This window comes from Aulostomus chinensis, chromosome 13, assembly GCF_037954235.1.
Source record: "Aulostomus chinensis isolate RoL2024-O1b breed Wild chromosome 13, RoL_Achi_v1.0, whole genome shotgun sequence".
Taxonomy (NCBI): domain Eukaryota; kingdom Metazoa; phylum Chordata; class Actinopteri; order Syngnathiformes; family Aulostomidae; genus Aulostomus; species Aulostomus chinensis.
Window position 1 is genome coordinate 15945341 of NC_141332.1, and position 21678 is coordinate 15967018.

Consider the following 21678-nt stretch of genomic DNA (forward strand, 5'->3'; position numbering starts at 1 on the left):
ACTATTTAAAGTCAAAATCCCAGTATCCAAGGAAATTACTGGTTGTCACGTTCATTTATAGAAGCGTCAGCTCTGCCCCTCATCACCTGCACTCCCCTCCCACGACATGAAGAAAAATTACCATGATCAAACTTGACACTGTAGAATGGTTCTAAAATTCTGACTAGTACAAGGAGGTTTTTTTGGTCAAAACTTAACTATTTAGTGAATGTTCATATGAATGGACAAGTATTTTCTTTTGTACCTTGAAACAGTTCAACCGCTGGCTTTCTGCAGAAGAGGAGTCACAAGATGTGACTGTGTGACACTGTCTGCAGGTACCAGATATTTGTCATTATCTCCCTCTGTTGGCAAAGGTAGGTGGTGATGATCCACCGACCGTAAAAAGGGATGAGGTGTGGCATAAATGTTGTCTCACACAAGACAGGTCACAGTAACATTGTGTTATCTTTTTGAGAACTGCAGGATGTCAGCAGTTGAAACAGGTCGCATTAGGAGAGAAGCTACTATTTATAAGAACATGAACTAACATTTTTACCGTTATGATTGAAAACCTGACATCTTTCAAAAAGGCTTCAAGGGGCATTATGCAGTTTTGCTTTTGCGCTGCAGACTCTTTAGATACCAAGAAGTAAAACGGTGCATTCATCAATTTGAGCGTTAGCAGAGAACCACACTATTGCAACAAGATTTGATGTGCAAGTTAGATGAGATGTGGTGCATAGTTAGCTTAAGTTACACGGTGCAGATGTGCAGAGCTCGCAGGGGGCATGAAAGAGACGGTAATGTCTTTATGACGGGCAAGCGTAATAGAATAATGTGGAACATGGCGTAATATGGAAAAAAATACTACTTTATGGTGCTTTACAACTGTTTTTGTTGTGAACGCGGTGAGCAGGTAGGAACCAAGGAACTGGGGTTTAAATGAAATAGGCAGGTTCCCAGGACCAGTGCAGGAAAATAAATAGGCTTGGCTACGTAATACTGGCTGGCTGGCTGGCTGGCTGGAAATCAGGGGAAATCAAACAGAAGTTCTGACGAAGACAGAAAACAAGAGACTAAAGTAATCACACTGTAAGACACACACCAGGCAGGACTGATGACGTCATCTGTCTTATCAAAAACTACACATTTTCACCACATGTTGACCTAGACTGAGAGCTGTGGTTAAACCTCACACTCCAAAAGTAATGTGTATCTATACACATACATATATACATATATACACATATACATATATATACATATACACATATACACACATATACATACATATATATACATATATATACATACATATATATACATATACACATATATATATGTATGTATATATGTGTATATGTATATATATGTATGTATATATATATATGTATATATATACATACATATATATACATATACACATATATACATACATATATATACATATACACATATATACATATATACACATATACATACATATATACATATATATACATACATATATATACACATATATACATACATATATATACACATATATACATACATATATATACACATATATACACATATATACATACATATATATACACATATATACATACATATATACACATATATACATACATATATACACATATATACATACATATATACACATATATACATACATATATACACATATATACATACATATATACACATATATACATACATATATACACATATATACATACATATATATACACATATACATACATATATATATACACATATATATACATATATATATACACATATATACATACATATATATACACATATATACATACATATATATACACATATATACATATATACATACATATATACACACATATATACATACATACATATATACACACATATACATACATACATATATACACACATATATACATACATACATTTATACACACATATATACATACATACATATATACACATATATACATATATACATACATATATACACACATATATACATATATACATACATATACACACATATATACACACATATATACACACATATATACACACATATATACATATATACATACATATATACACACATATATACATATATACATACATATATACACACATATATACATATATACATACATATATACACACATATATACATATATACATACATATATACACATATATACATATATACATACATATATACACATATATACATACATATATACATATATACACATATATACATACATATATACACATATATACATATATACATACATATATACACATATATACATATATACATACATATATATACACATATATACATATATATACACATATATATATACATATATACATATATACATACATATATACACATATATACACATATATACATATATACATACACATATATACATATATACATACACATATATACATATATATACACATATATACATATATATACACATATATACATATATATATACACATATATACATACATATATATACACATATATACACATATATACATATATACATACATATATATACACATATATACATATATACATATATACATATATACATACATATATATACACATATATACATACATATATATACACATATATACATACATATATATACACATATATACATACATATATATACACATATATACATATATACATATACACATATATACATATATACATACGTATTTGATCAATTTCAAAGGTTCACCTCAATACTTTGTAATGTAACACTGGTTAGCAATGACGGAGGTCAAATGTTTCCTGTAGGTCTTCACCAGGTTTTCATACACTGTTGCTGGCATTTTGGTCCAATTTTCCATGCAGATCTTCTCAAGAGCTGTGATGTTTTGGGGCTGTCGCTGGGCAACACAGACTTTCAACTCCCTCCACAGATTCTCTATTGGATTGAGGTCTGGAGACTGGCTACTTGAAATGCTTTTTACGTAGCCACTCCTTCATTGCCTGGGTGGTGTGTTTGGATCGTTGTTATGCTGGAAGATCCAGCCACGTTTCATCCTCAATGCTCTCACTGATGGAAGAAGGTGTTTGCCCAAAATCTCCCAATGCATGGCCTCATTCATCCTTTCCTTAAAACGGATCAGTCGTCCTGTCCCCTTTGCAGAAAAGCAGCCCCAAAGCACAACATTTCTACCCCCATGGTTCACAGTGGGGATGGTGTTCTTTTGTGCAACTCAGCATTCTTCCCCCTCCAAACACAGCGAGTGGCATTTACACCAAAGAGTTCCATTTTGGTTTCATCTGACCACACGACAGTCTCCCAATCCTCCTCTGGACCATCCAGATCGTCTCTGGCAAACTTTAGACGGGCCTGGACATGTGTTGGCTTAAGCAGGGGGACCTTTCGAGCACTGCAGGATTTTAATCCATGACGACGTAGTGTGTTACTAATAGTAACCTTTGTTGCTGTGGTCCCAGCTCTTTTGAGGTCATTGACAAGTTCCCCCCATGTACCCCACGAGGTGAGATCTTGCATGGAGCCCCAGGTGGAGGGAGATTGTCAGGGATCTTGTATTTATTCCATTTTCTCATAATTGCTCCAACAGTTGGAGCGGCTTGCCTCTTGTATATTGTCTCATCCCAGTCTTGTACAGGTGTACAATCTTGTCCCAGGTGTCCTTAGACAGCTCTTAAGTGGGACAACTTGCAGAATCAGTGGGTGCCAAATACTTTTTTGCCCCATTGTATATACATACAGTACATACATATACACATACATACATACATATATATACTTATATATGATTTTGTGTACGCTGGAAGAAGAGACTGAAAAAAAGACATAAGAAAGGGAGGAGAAAGGTGATGGAGAGAAAAAATGATTAAGAAAGATATGTTATCACAGATCTGTGTGGTGGAACAAAGTGGAATGTAATTAGTGTGACTCACAAGGAGAAATCAGGGCGGAGCCTAAAGGTGTGTGGAGGGAGTGTTTAAGGCACTAAAATGTAAAAGATACAGCAAGACATGACGCAATATACACATGAGACGGGCTCTAATGGGAAATGTGCAAAAACGAGACAAAGGAATATCATAATCAGGACCAAGATATGAATAAGACCACAGAACGAAAGACAGACAGAGAATGAGGAAAAAGGGTATGAAAAGAGAGCTGATAATGACTTATGAATGTCAGCCTGCAGCCTCTGAAGAGAAATTGAAATTGGGAAAAGAAGGAGCAGTCAAAGCACATGAAAAATAGATACAACCAAAGTAAAAGGCTGCACCAGAAATAGGAAGATAGATTTAGAAATCTCTCTGACCTCTCGGGTCACTCACATCACTAAAGTCCAACTAGTGCCAATTCTCATAGAATTACCCAGAAGACTAAAACCTTCCACTTGAGCAGAGATGTCCCTCATGAAAAGTAAGTGGGAAGACCTTCCTGTGCATTCTTCATGCTGGATGTATTTGCCAGCAGTTGGAGTTCACTTGTCGAATCCAACAGGTTGCTCCGATAGTGCAGATCATACAACACCAGTCATCAGTGGCTACAATTTGCTGCTTCATTTCTGAAGCTGGTGTTCTTTTGTTGGATGGAATAATAATAGAATGAAAGAACTCTTAAAATAATTTCAAAAAGGAAATTATCTTCGAGGGAGATAGAGAATAATAATTGAAAACAGAGTGAAAGGAAAAGGCAAGAGAGAGAGAGAGTGAGAGAGAGAAAGAGAGAGAGTTGTGTGCGAGTCACTGGTGCACCCTCGCTCTCTCGTCTCTTTCCCACACAGTGACACAGTCTTTACACAAACACACACACACACACACACGCACTTACACACACACACACTCAGCGAGCAAGCAAGCTAGTGGTTCCCTCATCTCTCTGGGAGCAGAGCAGTGCGGACAGCCGTCAGAGAAATCGCAGCATAGCTCAGTGGTGAGTCGATTCATTCTTATCTTACACTGGCGAAAATATATTTAACGTGTCATCAGAGTTCTAGTTAACTGATTTATAGAATAAGAGCAGAAACATTAGTCAAATTGATCAGTTCATTCAAATCCATTCATTAACATTCAAGTCAAAGAGTTACATGTAGTTGAATTCTGTTACATAAGTTTTCCACTAAACCTTTCTGATGTTTGCTCTCATCTCTAAACACACACATTCAAAGATCACGACAAGAATGTAACAGATCTGAAGTCATGTGAGGTGAAAGACACCCAAGCTACGGCGAACACAACCAAAGGGTCATTTTAAATCAACCGTGCAAATGAGGAAGTGAGATCATTTTTCATGTGTGCAACAAAACTTAAGACCTAATTCATTTTTCACTAGACGTAAGTACCAGTTTATCTGACTTGAGAGCAAACACCGTCACCCTTCAGGGTTAATGATCTAACACCTAAACGAACACATGAAGATGTTATAAAATTACTCTTCTCTCAAGCAAAAGCTGTGCACATAATGACCCAATATACCTTTTGAGGCACAAAATTCTTAGAAATGTCTGACTATGAGGAGTTTTTTTCTTTAATGAGAGACCATGAAATATATAATAACTCTTTCGCGTGGAACATGATGTCATCAGTCGTAGTCTATCAGTGGTACCGTCTCGGCTCGAAAAGGGTGGATAATCTGTTTTGCACATCATGCAATCCTCAGATCCACAATCAAAACTTGCATTTGCTTTGATAAAATTTGGAAATCTAGAAGAGCTGCATAATTAAATTACTTATCTACATTCATGTTAGCAGAAGCCGAACCAGAAGCAGCCATAAAGCTCAGCCTGCAGCATGATGGCGCTGACAAAAACGCCATAAATTGATGAGCTTTATGAGCATTGTGTGAGACGCCTTGTTTGATGCACTGCAGCTGGAACACGTTTATGCCAAGCTGGGAAATTGTTCTACTTATGAACTTGACCTCTCCACCTTTGAAATGTAAAACATACACACATACAGGAGGAGTTTCCATGGTAACTTATCAACAGACAGATACATACAAAGACAGACAGGTCAACATGTAAATACATGACCTGATGAGCAGAATGAAAGAACACGTGTGTTATTGATAGGTGCAAAGAGGCCCGTGCTGCTTTTATTCACTTCTGCTAAAGCAACATCATGGTTGGAAATTAACTAGAAAACAAATATTTTCTGACAAGCGATTAGCAAAGTCCATGTTGGTAAGAAGATATTGTCCATGTGGGGTATTGTTTTTTTTAAGTTTCGTTTTTACGTCTGAGCTGACTGATTCATTCTGAGCTTTCAAGAGAAATCATCTGGTCAGACCTGTGACATCTTTATCCTTGGAATAAATGCTTGCGGTTTATGTTTCTTGATGTGGCTTTAATCCCTCTTCATGTTGACTAACTAGTTCTTCTGTTTATCCCAAAATATGACAAACATCTCTGCTTGACCCTTTTAACAGGGATTGACATTCACAAATAGGAACTTCACAAATTTGGAGAAATGCAAGAAAAAAAAAAACCTTATCGTAACATTGTGTTCCTATCATATGAGGCGATACTGCTGAGGGGATGTGGTTTACTGTCACATTGAGTTCAGAGGAACGTTCTGCTGTCTTGAGCTCTGGGAAGTGTAACAATGAGATATGATATCTAAAAGCATTGATTCTTATCTTACTCGAGTGTGTGCGTTTCTTTACAAATGTCTGAGTGTCCACTTACAAAGGCACTCATTCTGTTCAGGTATTCTATAAGGAAGCTGCCATGTTGACATAACAGAGGTGTGTTAAGGTCAACAGCAGCATAATGAGGGAAATCCATTTTCCTCTTGCGACCTGCTTGTGTGTCTGTTTATGTATGTTTGTGCCACAGCAACTGATGTGGTAAGTGTGTATACATATTTCATGTGTTATTCCTCTGTCTGTGTAATGTACCTGTCTGTCACCTCTGTTGCTCACTGTGTTTTGTTTTCATGCACCGGATACACAACTGTTACCAAGCAACCCTCATTCCCAGACCACTTCCCTCCATCTCCAGTCCCTTTATGTGGGTCTGTCAAGGACAAAAACACAGACGCTCACTCACACACACAAATATACGGCTATAGATTTTTTTTTTTTTTGGGCAAAAGCAGAGGAAGTGAGTGAGCCGAGAATTTGCAGTTCAATTAAATTATATCTGGATAAATGAAGCATTCAAATGTCTAATTGCATCATCTTGCTCTGGTGGACACTGCACGGAGGGACAAAATTTGTTTTGAAAATCTGTCGGCTTTTTTGAGTCACAGAATGGTGCAGGTATGAGTCCTAAAACCAGGAAATAAGTTAGCTTTGTTGAACTTCCAGTTCCCTTGTCTCAAAGCCTCTTCCTTTTTGGTGAAATAGCTGAAATAAAGCCAGCGGGTAACATAAACTTCAGCTATTTTTGAATTTTGCAGCACAAACTACTTGTTGATTTTGTCTGTGTTTAAAATGTGGTTGTTAATAAGTGATTAAAAGCGTGAAACCTGTGGCGTAAACAACCTTAGCAAGATGTTAGCTTTTTACTTCTTCCATTTATTCAACACAAATCATGACAGTGGTGATTCGTGACAAGGTAGCTGATGGTGAGGCTATCTTCCCTTTTTTTGACTACAAAAATACAACCAAATGCTGGTTGCTATACTCTCATTAGGACCACTGCACTTAAACCGCCTTTACCAGAAGACATAAAATCACTGCATGTTCCTTCACACACGTCAGCAGTCTTGCACAGACAGCATGAATGATTTCTTTGATCAGTTTCATAGCAGCACCTTAGCGCCTGCTGAATGAGACTGACTGAATGACCGACTGAATGAATGAATGATTTCCTGAATCCATTACTTATCTAAGCAACCCACGATTATATACCCTGCTTGCAGTTCAGTGCTTTTCCAAATATTGCATTAATTTTGGAAGCTAGAATTATCCAATTTCCTTTTCTATGTAAACATATTCGAGCACTTAACTTTGCATAAATGACAATACGTGATGATTACTGTATGTCGGTGGCTCACTTGTACTGTGGCAGAGCAGATAGTCCCTCGCCATTTATTTCTACTAAGACACATCTGTCTGGTAAAAAGGTTGCTGAATGAACACTTGGTATTTGGAGAATCTCAAAAATCAGGAAGCGAGTCCCAGCTGAGAGGTAAATAACCTCATTACTCATCTGCAGTCTCAGGACACGTCTGGTGAGGAGCTGCTGTTCCAAGTTCTTTTTTGCATTCCTTTCATCTCTGTGACCTAATTGGGTTCCTTTTTTTTTCCTTTTTACCCAATCACTTACTGAGTAATGGAAGGACTTGATGGCTCAAAATGGAGCTTTGGAGCATCTGTCTTGTGGTGTAAGACATGGGACAATGACATTAAGTTGTCCTAAAAATACTGTTCTTTGTCAGAGCTCTAATATTTAATCTTGATGACTGCATCAATTACACACAGATAGTCCTCGGATGATCCTTTGAAGCAGAGCCCTGAGCACCATTCCAACAGCATTATCCTGCAGAAAACCACCGCAAGGAAAAGACTTTTTACATTCTGTCAAAAAAATCATTCCTCATTACAATCCATTACAGTCCCTATAATCCATTACAAAGGCATTTGTTTTGTTGTGAGTGTGTCCATGCATGCCAGCATGTGCAAGTGTGTGTGATTATATACAGATGTAGTAACACTCGCTGTTGTTTTCCATTAGCGACAACTAATGAGACGTCTGTGAAAGAAAACAGATGGTCAGTAATGAAGTAGCATCATGTCTAAATGCAATGCAGGAGAATATGATGGTCGTATTTTTACTGCGACAGTAGTTCGCACACTACTGACAAAATGCAAATGCATGTAAGCAATTTGCATTATTGCTAAATATTGCATCTGCTTACTTGTGCTTCTTGATAAGTGAGTGGGCAAGGTTGTATATTAATATGGTTTTATTAAAACAACAGTGTTTATGCTAACATAAACACAGGAAGCAAATATGGTTATGCTCTCACACACTTACAGTGGGGGAAAAAAACTCATGCATTTAACTGAGGAAAAAAATAGCAAGTAAACACACACTCACAAATATTCATATACATTTCACTCCAGGGTTAAGCTTCTACATGTCCATATGTGGACATTCCTCATTGTTGGAGCAAAGCCAGACCACATCCAAACTGTTTGAGCAAGTGTGTACGTGTGAGAGTGCGATACAAATAGAGACAGTTACTGAAAGCAAGAGGGAAAGATTTTGATGGTGGAAATTTGTGGTCTCACCGAGATGGGCCTGTCAAATACGAGAGCCTGAGATGTCATGTGTATTTCAGAGCCACGCTTGATATGTTATCAGTGTTTGCTCTGGCGGAAATTCAAAGTTGCAAGTCTCAAAAATGTGTCTGCAGAACAAAGAACTGGAGATTAGAAGAGTTATCAGAGATTAGAAATGGTGGTTTGATTTCCCTAGCTTTAATTAAAGCCTTTTTTCACTGTTATTTTCTATTTTTGTCTCTCTCTTTTTCTCTACATGTGATGCCAGCGTGTCCATCTCTCACTCTTGTAGAGGTGATAAGTGTGCAGCTCTGCTCAAAGTCTGGCGAATGTCCCAAAATCCATTACAGTGTTAGAAAATACACGAGCAAACATGACCCACCACCCACTGACGCAAACACATGTACTACACACACTCTCTCTTTCTCTCTCTCTCTCTCACACACACACACACTTATCAAGTAGTCAGCCTCATTCCACCAACCACACACTCATGCCCACATGCCATTGATGAAAGCATTTACAGTGGGCAAATAACACTACAAGGTCTGAGAATAAAATCCATTAGTTCATTTACTTTCAAAAGTAGTTTATGAAAAGATCTAACTATAGAAGAAATAATATTTACTTGTCATTTGATTAAGAAAAACTTTATTAGTCACAGTCATTGAAGCTTGTTTATGTAACATTCAAATCATCTGTGCATTTGCTCATTTCCATCCGCCACCTCGAGGAATGAAACAAAAACTTTGCAAAATTGCCGAATTAAAATATTCATCATGTTTGAGAGTACTGAAACAAACAAGTCAAATATCACCTTGGGTATCACTGATTGCTCTGAGACAATTTAGTTATAATGACTGCACAGTAGCAAATCTGGCTCTTTACTGAACAAACACAGAAACTCCAATAAACATACTCATTTATTTCAGTTCATGGTTTTATTATAGATAGATTGGAATTCCCATTAGCTCGAGGTCTAAAACAGCAACAAAATAACTGAACAATGTCAAACAAAACCTAAACACACGAAGAGAGCGCAAACCTCTGTATGCTCACACATGGTCTCAGGTCAGGTGTCCTTATCCCCCCCATCATTAACAGGTCCTCTAGCAAGATTTATGTTCACAAGGGAAATGTGCAAAAAAGAAATAATGTGTACAATTCTTAAATGATAATTGTTCCTCTTTGCACAATTGACATGCCACAAATCTTCTCTCACCACATAGTTAGTGCCTCTCGGTTCCTTATGTTGACTAGTTCGAAAGGCATACATTTTAAACACTTATCCACCAAACAATTATTAAAAAAAAAAAAAAAAAACTAAACACTCACACTAACTTTTCTCTGTTTTACCAGTGCAAGAGTTTTGATCATTTTGAGAGAAGGTCTAACATTAGGGGGTTCATCAGCATGGGTGTGCTTAAAAAAGTGCTCAACAAAAGTATTAGGAATAAATAAAAAAAAAATATAAGCATGGCTGGTTAATTGCATGAATGCATGTAGCTAACTTAAGTATAGTGGTATTTTAATTGACGTAATCTGACCAATTTTTAAGTTATTTATTTGTGTACAAGTTGTTTCATACACAGCTGTTTTCTGTTCCACTGACTGTGTTACTCATCTCTGTCCACTAGGTGTCACTATAGCCAAAGAAGATGGCGTTGAGGACACGAACGATGCCATGAAGCGCTGTGAGCCAGCCACAAAGACAGAAAGCAGCTCAAAAACCAGCATAGACATTTCAACAACAAAATCAAGTATTGACCTGCATTTCTGACAAAAAAAAATGCTGAAAGAACTTCCTGAAGGATTCCCTCGATGCATGTCGTTGTGAGTGTGAATTGGAGTGCTGGTCTGGTCACAGCACAGCAACGATAAAAGCTAAATTTGGCTTCAAGCTCAGCTCTCTACAAAATATTGAGAGAGGGAGACAGCGAGATCACACGAGGCCAAGACCTTTGACCATGGGGCCTTTCAGATCAGAGTGCAATCAGTGGGAGCACCCAAACATTCACACTGAATAGCATAAAAGCTGATCATTTGAATGATCTCTTCACAAAAGTAAGAACTTTTCATTTCCTTGAACTTTTGGGAGAAAATGGTTCAATGAAGCTGTAGCCATGGGGTCACTAGATCGTCTCCAGTGAAACAAAAATGTTGACCAAGGTGGTGCTGGGTCTCATTCTGGCCCTCCTCATTCTTCTGACCATCAGTGGAAATGTGCTGGTGTGCCTGGCTGTCTGTGCCTCCCGACGCCTCCGTTGCCTCACTAACTGCTTCATCATCTCGTTGGCAGTGACAGACCTACTTCTTGGCATCTTGGTCCTCCCTTTCTCTGCCCTCCTCCAGCTTACAGATGAGTGGCCACTCGGTCCAAACTTCTGCAACTTCTACATATCCATGGATGTCATGCTCTGCACCGCCTCCATCCTCACCCTCCTGGCCATCAGCATCGACCGATACCTGGCAGTGACAATGCCCCTGAGATACACCTCGCTGGTGTTGCCTTGGAAAGTTGCTGTGGCCATGGCGAGTGTGTGGACAGTGTCTGTAGCTGTGTCCTTCTTACCCATTCAAATGGGGTGGAACACTGTGAATGGGACCGTGCAAAACCACGGGCCTTGGGCTCAGGAGAGGACATGTCGTTTTGAGTTGAACAAACCCTACGTACTGACCGACTCTCTCCTCACCTTCTACCTGCCTCTACTGGCTATGTGCTGGACCTACCTCAGTATACTGCGCATTGCACGGATGCAGGCCAAACGCATCATCAGCGCTCGACCCACCTGCATCACCACTTACAACTGCAGGAGCAACCCATCAACCAGCACCACCGTGGTCTCCAGTGTCACAGCAGTGGCCCTGCGGGAGCACAAAGCCACCATGACTCTTGCGGCAGTCATAGGGGCTTTTGTGGTGTGTTGGCTTCCTTATTTCATCATGTTCACCGTGTTGGGCCTGAGGGAACATCCAGACCCCAACAAAGTCAGAGAATTCTCTATAGTGTTGTGGTTGGGTTATGCCAACTCAGCCCTAAATCCTATCCTTTATGGAGCCCTCAACAGGGACTTCAGGTCAGCCTACGCGCATCTACTGAGGTGCAGATGCCCTGGGTACAGCACGTGGAGAAGCCGACAGCCATCTCTCGTTGTAACAACAGGTAGAGCCGTAATATGTCCAATTAATACACAAAATGTACTATTTGCAAGTTCATCAGTGCTGTAAAACATAATGCAGTCCTTCCTGTTTGCTGTTGTAATTTGCTGTGCATGGCCACAATAATTTTCCCATTTTAATCTATCTGCTTTTTCTCTCCCATGTCAGCCAGAGACAACCTCACAGAGGTAACACTGCTGTGTGGCCATACCCCTGCCACTTGCAGGGCGGGTCAACCAGATCAAAACTTCATGCTACAAGAAATGAACAGCGGGGTAGCTCCAGCAACCATCCAATTTGCAAATGGCACTGCTGCTACAGATGTCAATGGCAATGAAAGGTATTATTAAAGGCAGAGAAGGGATAGTAGCAGAACCACAAATAATCAAACATCATAAAACTATTAAGAACGAAGAAATATGTAAAATCTAAATTAAAGTGAAAAGCCTCCAACTCTCTCTTCAGACAAACCATGAAAAACAGACGTTTTGCCCAATAGAGTCATACTCTGTACACCTCCTGTACAGTAGGGTTATATATTCTTTCTCTAATCTCATCTTTCAATGTCATCTCTGAGTCCAGGTCGTGCTGAGCTGCTGGTGAGGTGGGTGCTGTGTTCACTCTACTGTGGTTGCAACCAAAACCCAACATCTATCATCCTGAGCAGGATAAAAGACCAGAAGATGGATAAAGCATGAAAAAGATGAACCAAAATTGAACAGCCCCTGCATTTGGAAAAGCCACAGTCGTGGCCCCCCATGACACACTATGTAAGTAGACACACACACACACACACACACACACACACACACACACACACACGCAGGCCATGCTGACATCCTCACGGCCCAGAACAAATGAACTGTGACACACAGATCCTAACGGTGTCATCCACGCTGCATCAGGCCATATGGCAACATGCTTATTAGGCCAAGAAATTCGCTTTCAGCACAGAGCAGATCCATTACCTAGTTTCACATCCTCCTCTCATTTCTTTGTTCAGCTTGCGGAAAGCAATTGTTTTGTTCATTGTTCATGTGTGTACAGTATTTGTAAAGTGTGCATTAGTTAAAGCAATAAAGCAAAAGCAGGAGGTTTTTTTTTAAGTCATTAAAAACAATAGAAACACTGCATACCAAAATTCCATGCTGTGCTATTACACACACCCACTCCATCAGTGTAAACAATCCTGTGTGTGTGTGTGTGTGTGTGTGTGTGTGTGTGTGTGTGTGTGTGTGTGTGCGCATCTGTTTACTGTAGACAGTATTTTAGAACTTGCAGTACAACCTCTAAAAAAAACTTCTCAAAGTTTTACTTTGGCCAGCACACGCTCCAGCTGAAGTGGGTTAACTTTCATTTCTGTTTCAACTCTTTAGTTTTATGTTTCACCATGTTGGCATTTTTCCTATCAAAACAAATTTAAATGATGAAAAAAATGCAACTTGGAGATTTCCTCCTCATGTATTGAAATGTAGTACTGAATGGCATCTTCCAATACACGATGTCAGAATTTGTTTGTTAATTATAGTATATTCACTTACAAGAGGTTGAGTCCAGTTGCCTAGTTTGATCATTTTTTGAGGATTACAATGACCTGGATAACTGAGAATATTCACCAATACAATTACAGTACCATCTCTTAAAGTTCACCAATTGATTGCCATCCAAGTGCTGACAAAGAGGTGTTTTGAACCCAGAAAGAATTTTTTTCACTCTGCATCCCTTCTTTATAATGCAGAAAAAGGCAGCCAGCTATATTCAGCTTGAAGCTAATGGAACCTCATGGCCACCAGCTGCAAACAACAGCAAAACTGTCCAAAACATCCATTAGAAACTCTTTAGTGCATCGTGCAGTATAACCCACATCTTCTTCAGCCCTCCGCTCAGGAATCCACACCACTTATTGGGTGAAGTATCACTTTAAAACTATAGTTTTCTTCTACATAACTTTTAATCTCTCCTGCACCTCCTTAAATTCATGTGCAGCTCGGTATGGACTTAATTTCTATGGTGAGAGCAGAAACTAGTTTTCTGCCTGCATACACTGTACACCAAATAGTGATTGAATACAGCAGAAATCTAATTTTCATCCTTGTGTGTCTCTTTGTGTTAGCAAGCACTCCATCGACAGTGTAAGAAACAAAAGTGGGAGAACTCAGCATCTTCACATCTCATCAGCAAGAAACTGTTCGACAGCACCAAGCCTCAACCCGTCCTGCATCGCACACGTGGTGATGCTCCTCTGGGGGTCAGCTAAAGTCATGTTTCATTCTACTGAATCTGATGTCACAACGGCCTGCATGTGACCACAGCGTGCACAAGGAGGACTGAATGATATCAGCAAGACAAACTGGTCATCAAACTCTTTAACCATATTTTTTTTGAGGATAACTCAAGAGTGTCCTCCAGTGGATGCTTGAAGTATAACAACCTAAACCTCGACAAAATAAATGGATGTCAAAAAATTAAAAATGGATGTTTCACTTACTCAAATGAAAAAGACAACTACAGAGGAACAATGATTTAATTCTCATCATCTCTTGAAATGTATATCATTAACTGTGCAGCATACACACTGATGTAAAAACTGTGAAAACTGAATAGTATGAAGCCGCTTCAGCACCATATTTAAAGCTGGGAAATGTAAATACTGTATCATATTATTTGTACAAAAAAATGAGGAAGTTCCATTGCTCTGAACAAGCACACAAATAAAGAGCAACTTAGATAAGAAAAGAATATAAAGCATAGCTTTCAGTGGCACTAGCACCCATCAAATGTGCAGAGACAAAAGAAATGTTTATCCTCATGAACTTTTAATCAGAAAAGAAAAGAAAAAAAATTCTTATCATGAAGCAAATAACCTGAAGTCTGCGTCTCTCCAGATCCTACAGAAACCGACACCAACTTTTGTGGATTATCCTCCTCAGCTCATCCTACAGCTTTTCTACGGGTTGAAAAAAAAACCTTAATTTGCATTTGTTTAAGTACATTTGTACAGATTTTGAGGTGCACTTTAGATCATTGTCCTGCTAGAGACTCCAACTAAATCCCATGTTAAGGCTTCCGGGTGAAGTCTGTTAGGTTTTCATTGAATTTTTAATGGGGCCTGTTATCATGAGTCCAATCAAGATTTCCATGGCCTTTGGAAGAAAAACATCACCTGAACGGTTATCTATATGTACACCATATCTATCTTTGAACACAGTTTCCTAAAAGTGTTTTGTGTGTGTGTGTGTGTGTGTGTGTGCCTGTGTGTGTCTGTGTGTTGACCTGCACTGTAGTCTCAGTCCCATGCAAACATCTGGAAACGTGTAGATGTTTTAGTTGGTTGTTGATTGACAGTAGAGACTTTTTCAACGCCAGGTGTTGTAGATGATCTGTAGTCCTCCAGCTATAATCGTGGGAAATTCATTTAACTCCTCCTTCTCCTCTCTTTAAACTTTCCAACTATTTCCACCATCAGGGCAAAAATTACTTTCAAAAGTTTGGAGATTTCCACATATATATATTTTCTGTTCTCAGGTTTATTTTCACAATAATGAATAAGCTAATACAACCTGTGTCACCTCATGCTTATGGCTCGGTCAAACAGAGGTCACGGATGATCACTTAAAAGTTTTAATCAGGAGATAAGATATGACTGATAATATATTCATGTGCAATTATCGCCTTCAATGCCTTTAATTGTGGCACAAGTATTTTGTAGGAAACATTTGTGAATATTTTGAGTGGAAGGCAAAGAGGATAAATTTCATTTGTTTGACAGCCTGCAGTGCTCATATTCATTAAGGGTGCCATTAATTTTGTATGTTACGGTTATTATCTTTTTTTTGGGGGGGGGGGGCAATAAAGACAAAGTGCAAGAATCAATGTGCATTATCATATGCGATGAGGAGGAAAACCCTGTGTGCATGTTCTACATTGAAAACAATTCGTCACAGCTGTCAGCAGACGTTGCCTCAAACCACTGCCACGTTCACACTTCACCTTCTCCACACTTGAAGCTATTTCCTTTGCGATCCAGCACAGAGGTGGACATAAATAAGACAAATAAGTAATGCAGAGGATTTCACACAGAATTATACTCAGAAACACCCTGCTCAACTCTCATGTAGATACACACACTCAAGCCAACGGCTGTCTCTGTTGACCAAGATTAAAAATGTCTTTGCAGGCCTGTTTTCAAATGCTGGACTGAGTGCGATCTATTTTCCCTGAAGGTTACGAAGTGTGTTATTGCTAATGTTACGGCACGGAAAAAAATGCACAGTCTTCATTCACTGAGAACAGAGAGAGCTCCTACCAACTGTGACTAGTGGTTACGTTAGTTATTGAGGGAATGTTCTGCTTTTAGAGGGAACTCCCCGAAGAACTTAGCAGCATGAGTACAAATCTGAGAATTCAGCAAACAGTAATATCAAACTCTAAATACAGATAGAAGGATGACGCTGGTACTGGTTGGGGGGGGGGGGGTGCAGCAGCAGTAGGGTGACAACTGGATCTACTTGTTTAAGATCATCAGACATTACTAGTCAGTTGACAGCCAAACATATGATGCATCATAAGCCAATGAAACTGACCAGGAAGGAGACAGATGACGCCAAACAGCTGAGCCTCGAACAATACTTGCATAGCTAATATGAGTTAACACAAGTCTGTGTTTGCCATCTTAGGCCATCTGAAGCCCAGTGGTCCCTCCTACCTGTAGAGGAATTTTATGTGATGAAGGAATTCATCAGACACAATAAAAAGGCTGGAAACTGAGAGACGGGTTAAGCTGGACCACTTTACTGGACGTCCACGATAGAGGCAAAAGGTTCGCCTTGAGATCAGGTTGAGTCAACTCCCCCAGTAAGTCTGCGCCCGACCCCTGTAAACAGTCTACTTATAATGTCGGGCACTACCCAGTAATAACGAACAAGAACATTCTGCACAGATGTGACCTTCACTAAACCACCTAAACACAGCTACGCATCTAGACAATGCTGGTGCTGTGAGTGTCAGCTTTACTGTCAGGAAGTGTTCTGACTACAAATTTACAATTATGAACCCAGCTCAAGGCCCTGCGGTCAGACCAGCTTTTAACCTTACAAACAAATTATGAGGATGATGCAGAAGAAAAGGTCAAACAAAGGATACCAGATGAAATTCCTTATCACTACCTTCTCACCTGCTGACCTGCAATCAGATTTCTGACCTTCTGACCTGATCTGCCTACCCTTATTGATCAGTACACTCTAGAACACACACTGGACTGAAGAGTGACAAGTTTGCACACCTGCAGGTTAGAGCTCAACAGTTCTGAAAGTAAAACTCTGTGTCATATTCACCATAAAGGAGTTACTTTGTGCAATAATTTCATGATGATGTTAGTGACCTCACAGAGAATACTACACTTCCCACAATCCTTATGTATATCAGTGACATCTCTGATGGTGATTGAATCTTTGATTCAGTGCAGAAAGTGTTACAGACTTAAAACTCTTTATGAGGACTTTCTGAAACGCAACTGAATGGGAAGTTTGCCTCCTGAATGGGAGCTGCTTTAAATTTAGAAGGTCACTGTTGGGTTCTACAGCCTTGCAATAACAGCTAGCATAGGCTAATGATGGTCTCTTGTTCTCTGTATCGTGATCCCATGGAGCAGATGTCTTTCCCAAATCTACTCCAAAGCTGTAGGTTTGCCTCTTTAATGCTTGAGGCTGATTATTCTGTGGACAGCATCGTACCACAGAAATTCCTCCTGCTAAATGAAATAATCATGTGCAAATGTACCATGCTGAAGCACCTTTTCCAACCTTGCATGGGCCAAGCAAGTGTACTGTAGGACAAACCTGCTTGAGCATGGTGCGTAGTGTGAGGAGGCCCCTGGAGGCAATGATTCATGGACTATTTTACTAGCATGATAAAAAGAAAAGTCCAAGTGTATCTTTTAAGTGCCTTTAAAAAGGCTTTGTGTGAAGAAAAATACAACAATTGCAGCAAAAGTTGTACTTAAAGGTTTCAGGGTTCGATCAGAAACTCATCTTGGAGCTCTACCTGAACAACAGTTATTCTGGCCTCATACTGGAGGCCGTTTATTCCAACACAGACGGCACGCGTCCCTCGGTATTTCTGCTGGTCACTTTCATGTCTCTCGTCTGTTTTGGAGGAACCGCTGACAGCTCAACCAACATGAAAACCATTCATCATTGCTTCTTTAACATAAGATTAATGTTGGGGAAACAGAACACATAAACTCTCTCTTTCTGTCACTAATACGCACACACACAAATACAATACACACACCCGACTGGCTCTGTATAAGCTATCAATCATAAATATTGTCATTATTCAACTGTGTCATCGACAAGCCCCTCTCCTCCTTTTCTCTCTCTCTCCTGTGTCTGTCTTTGTCTCCCTTTCTCTTTTTTCTATTCTCTCTCCATCACACACAGCGCACACGCACACACACACACACACACAGGAAGAGGGTGAATCATAAATCTTATGAATGCCATCTAAAAACTCCACAGTGCTATGAGAAAGAGAGATGATTGATAGACGTGAGCGATGGTGGCGAAAGCAAAGAAGATGGACAGAAGGTTGTAACCAGCGATGCCGAGGGTCAAGGGTCAAACAGATTGGAGGAAGCACAATATGGCCAAGGAGAGGAGAAATGGGTGGGGGGGCAGAGGCGAAGGAGGAGAGGAATGGGAAGAGAGAGAGAGGGAGGAGGAGGAGGAGCAGTGAGGCTAAAGCCATAACTCATCTTTTATTAAAAATAATGAAAAAACTTAATGAGTTAATAATATCTGGAGAAAGAGAGAGGGAGAAAGAGAGAGAGAGAGAGAGAGAGAAAGAGAGAGAGACCGAGATGGAGGAAAGGACAGGAGGACGGTTCAGAGGAAGGAAGGAAAGGAAAAGAGGAAAAAGAAAACAGAGCAGGGTCAATGTTTCTTTTCACCCGCTGGTCATTTAGACCAACAAAAAAAAAAAACTCCATTAGACATGCAGGTAGAATCACAGCGATGCCGCTCTCTTTTTGACGACCCAAATCCCTCAGCATGCCTGGTAATTAAAGGTACTTAACAACCAATTAACAGTGATGAGCTAAATTAGCAGGATATTGTCTCCTTTGACTATGCTACTGCATTATCAGTGTATTGAAAAAGTGATGAACAAACCTCAGAGGCCCGTGTTTGCATGTAGGCAAATGATGGATTAATTACTATTAAAACATCAGCATCTTAATGAGCCTGGAAACAATTAGAGAGGTCGTTAGCATGAGGGGAGCGGACGTGGGCGGGTGGGGGGCACAAAACAAGAAAGAAATCTTCATTGGGAAGCAATACTGATTAAATGGATGTACAGTCACACTCATCGCCCAATATCCATGGACTTATTAAATACATGACATCATCATTTGTCTTTGCTACCATCAAGCTACTTTTCTCTGCCGTTATCTTCTCCAGCCTTCTCTCATAAAAAGCTTTTTTCTTGCTCTTCCATTCCTTTCTTCACTTTCTGCTCTTTAACTCCCATTCCTTCCATCCCTCCTTCATGCTTGGGGGGCACAGTCCTGTGAAGGAATTTAATATGCAACTTTTATATGAGAAACCAATCGCATACGTCTGGGTCTATTGGGCTCGCAATCTATCGGCTCGGACGGCTAATGCAATAGAGAGAGCCGAGGCTATTTATCACACAGGGAGCTATCTTTTCCCCTCTCCCTCTCTCTCTCTCTCCCTCTCTCTCTCTCTCTCTTTCTCCCACTCTCCCCTCGCTCTCTCTGTCTTTATTCAAGCCCAGATTCCAGGCTGCCACTAAATCAGGCCAACTATGAGCTATGGCTGCCCAGAGGGCATCTCCTCTTTTATAGGGGGATTTGGATTTTGTGTCGACTGGTTCCTCAGTGGTCGTTGAGGCTGTGCTAACGGAAGCTATAAACACTCAACAAACAAAGACAAGATAGCTTAAACGTCCCTCTGTCCCTCCTGTAATGATCATGAACATGTAGAGATAGATGGAAGTCAGAGGACCAGGCATAAAGCTGATGAATAAGATATCAATGGCCGGATGCTGCAGAGATTTAGTTTGTGCGTGACTTCACTCAGAGAAATGTGAGACTTAACAGGAATGGACGTGTGTATATTGTAGTAATACGCTATAATTCAGGCAGCGTAACTATTCATACACACCAGCAGCAACGCTTATAAAGATTCCTGCTGAAAAACAAAAGTGTGGAGGAAGCCGGCCACCTGCAGCAATTAAAATGCCGCAGATATCCAAATTCATTTCAACAAATTAGCCACATTACTGGCCACTGTGTAATCACTGATGGCAATTAATAAGAAATTAGTCACAATCAGCCCTATATTAACATCTCACCCAGGGGCCGCGGCTGGAAATTAATAACCGGAGATTCATCTCTCTTACTGTCTTTCTGGCTCTCTCTCCTACACACACACACACACACATAGACATACACACACACACACACCTACACACACCTTTATTGTTCATGAATCACCTCTAACATTTTTTCTGTGTGGATCAACTCATATGATCCACAATCTGCTCATGTCAGCTAGCCAGCTTCCTCTTTACCATGGTGTGAAAACCCCCTGAAAGACACAAATGCGAGTGCACGGGCGCATGTGTGTGTGTATGTTTCTCTCACAATCAACACATGCGCTACAAACACACACACCAATAGAGATATACCATAAAATGTATATTTTTATGAGTGTGTGTTTGTTGGTGTGTGTAAAAGGTGCTACACGAATGGTTAGGGGGCATCAGTGTAGACTGGGCCCGCCTCTAGGGGTCCTCACACCAATCAGCAAAGCTCACCAAGAATCAATTAACACCAGTGGGAGGGGGCAGAGGGTACGGCACTACACAGACACACACAAACTTTGACATACACACACACACACACACACACACACACTGTTTGCATGCACATTGACCACACATGGTACTGTCTGAGGAGATATCCGTCATATCACACATTGCACAATATCATGCCAATGTGTGTGTGTGAGTGTGTGCGTCCCAATCCTGGTGTGCCCCGGTCTCTCATGGTGTGAGGTTGGGGAACAGATTGGGGGTCAGCAGGGGGGTCAGGCCAGGGTCACCCCCATCTGAGCCTTATATATGTGTGTGTGTGTGTGTGTGTGTGTGTGTGTGTGCGTTTGTGAGCAGTAATGCACAACTAACCATAGCGCTCCCAGGTCTCACCGGCAGGCCGACCTGAATAAGATGGATG

The 21678-nt window shown here is 40.0% G+C and overlaps 2 protein-coding genes across 4 annotated transcripts in view; one reads left to right on the forward strand and one right to left on the reverse strand.

The window, feature by feature from the left end:
- dock2 (dedicator of cytokinesis 2) overlaps positions 1–21678 on the reverse strand; it is a 135889-nt gene that overhangs the window by 106035 nt on the left and 8176 nt on the right. The window lies entirely within an intron of this gene.
- On the forward strand, positions 4846–16109 carry hrh2a (histamine receptor H2a). 2 transcript variants are annotated; one of them, XM_086222654.1, is made up of 6 exons: positions 4846–4964; positions 10901–11327; positions 11563–12426; positions 12591–12762; positions 13005–13192; positions 14536–16109. In XM_086222654.1, coding segments are annotated over exons 2-5 (1047 nt in total). In that variant the 5' UTR covers positions 4846–4964; positions 10901–11326; the 3' UTR covers positions 13015–13192; positions 14536–16109. The 2 variants fall into 2 exon arrangements, with proteins under 2 accessions (XP_086078780.1, XP_086078779.1); XM_086222653.1 differs by having other exon boundaries at positions 10901–12426.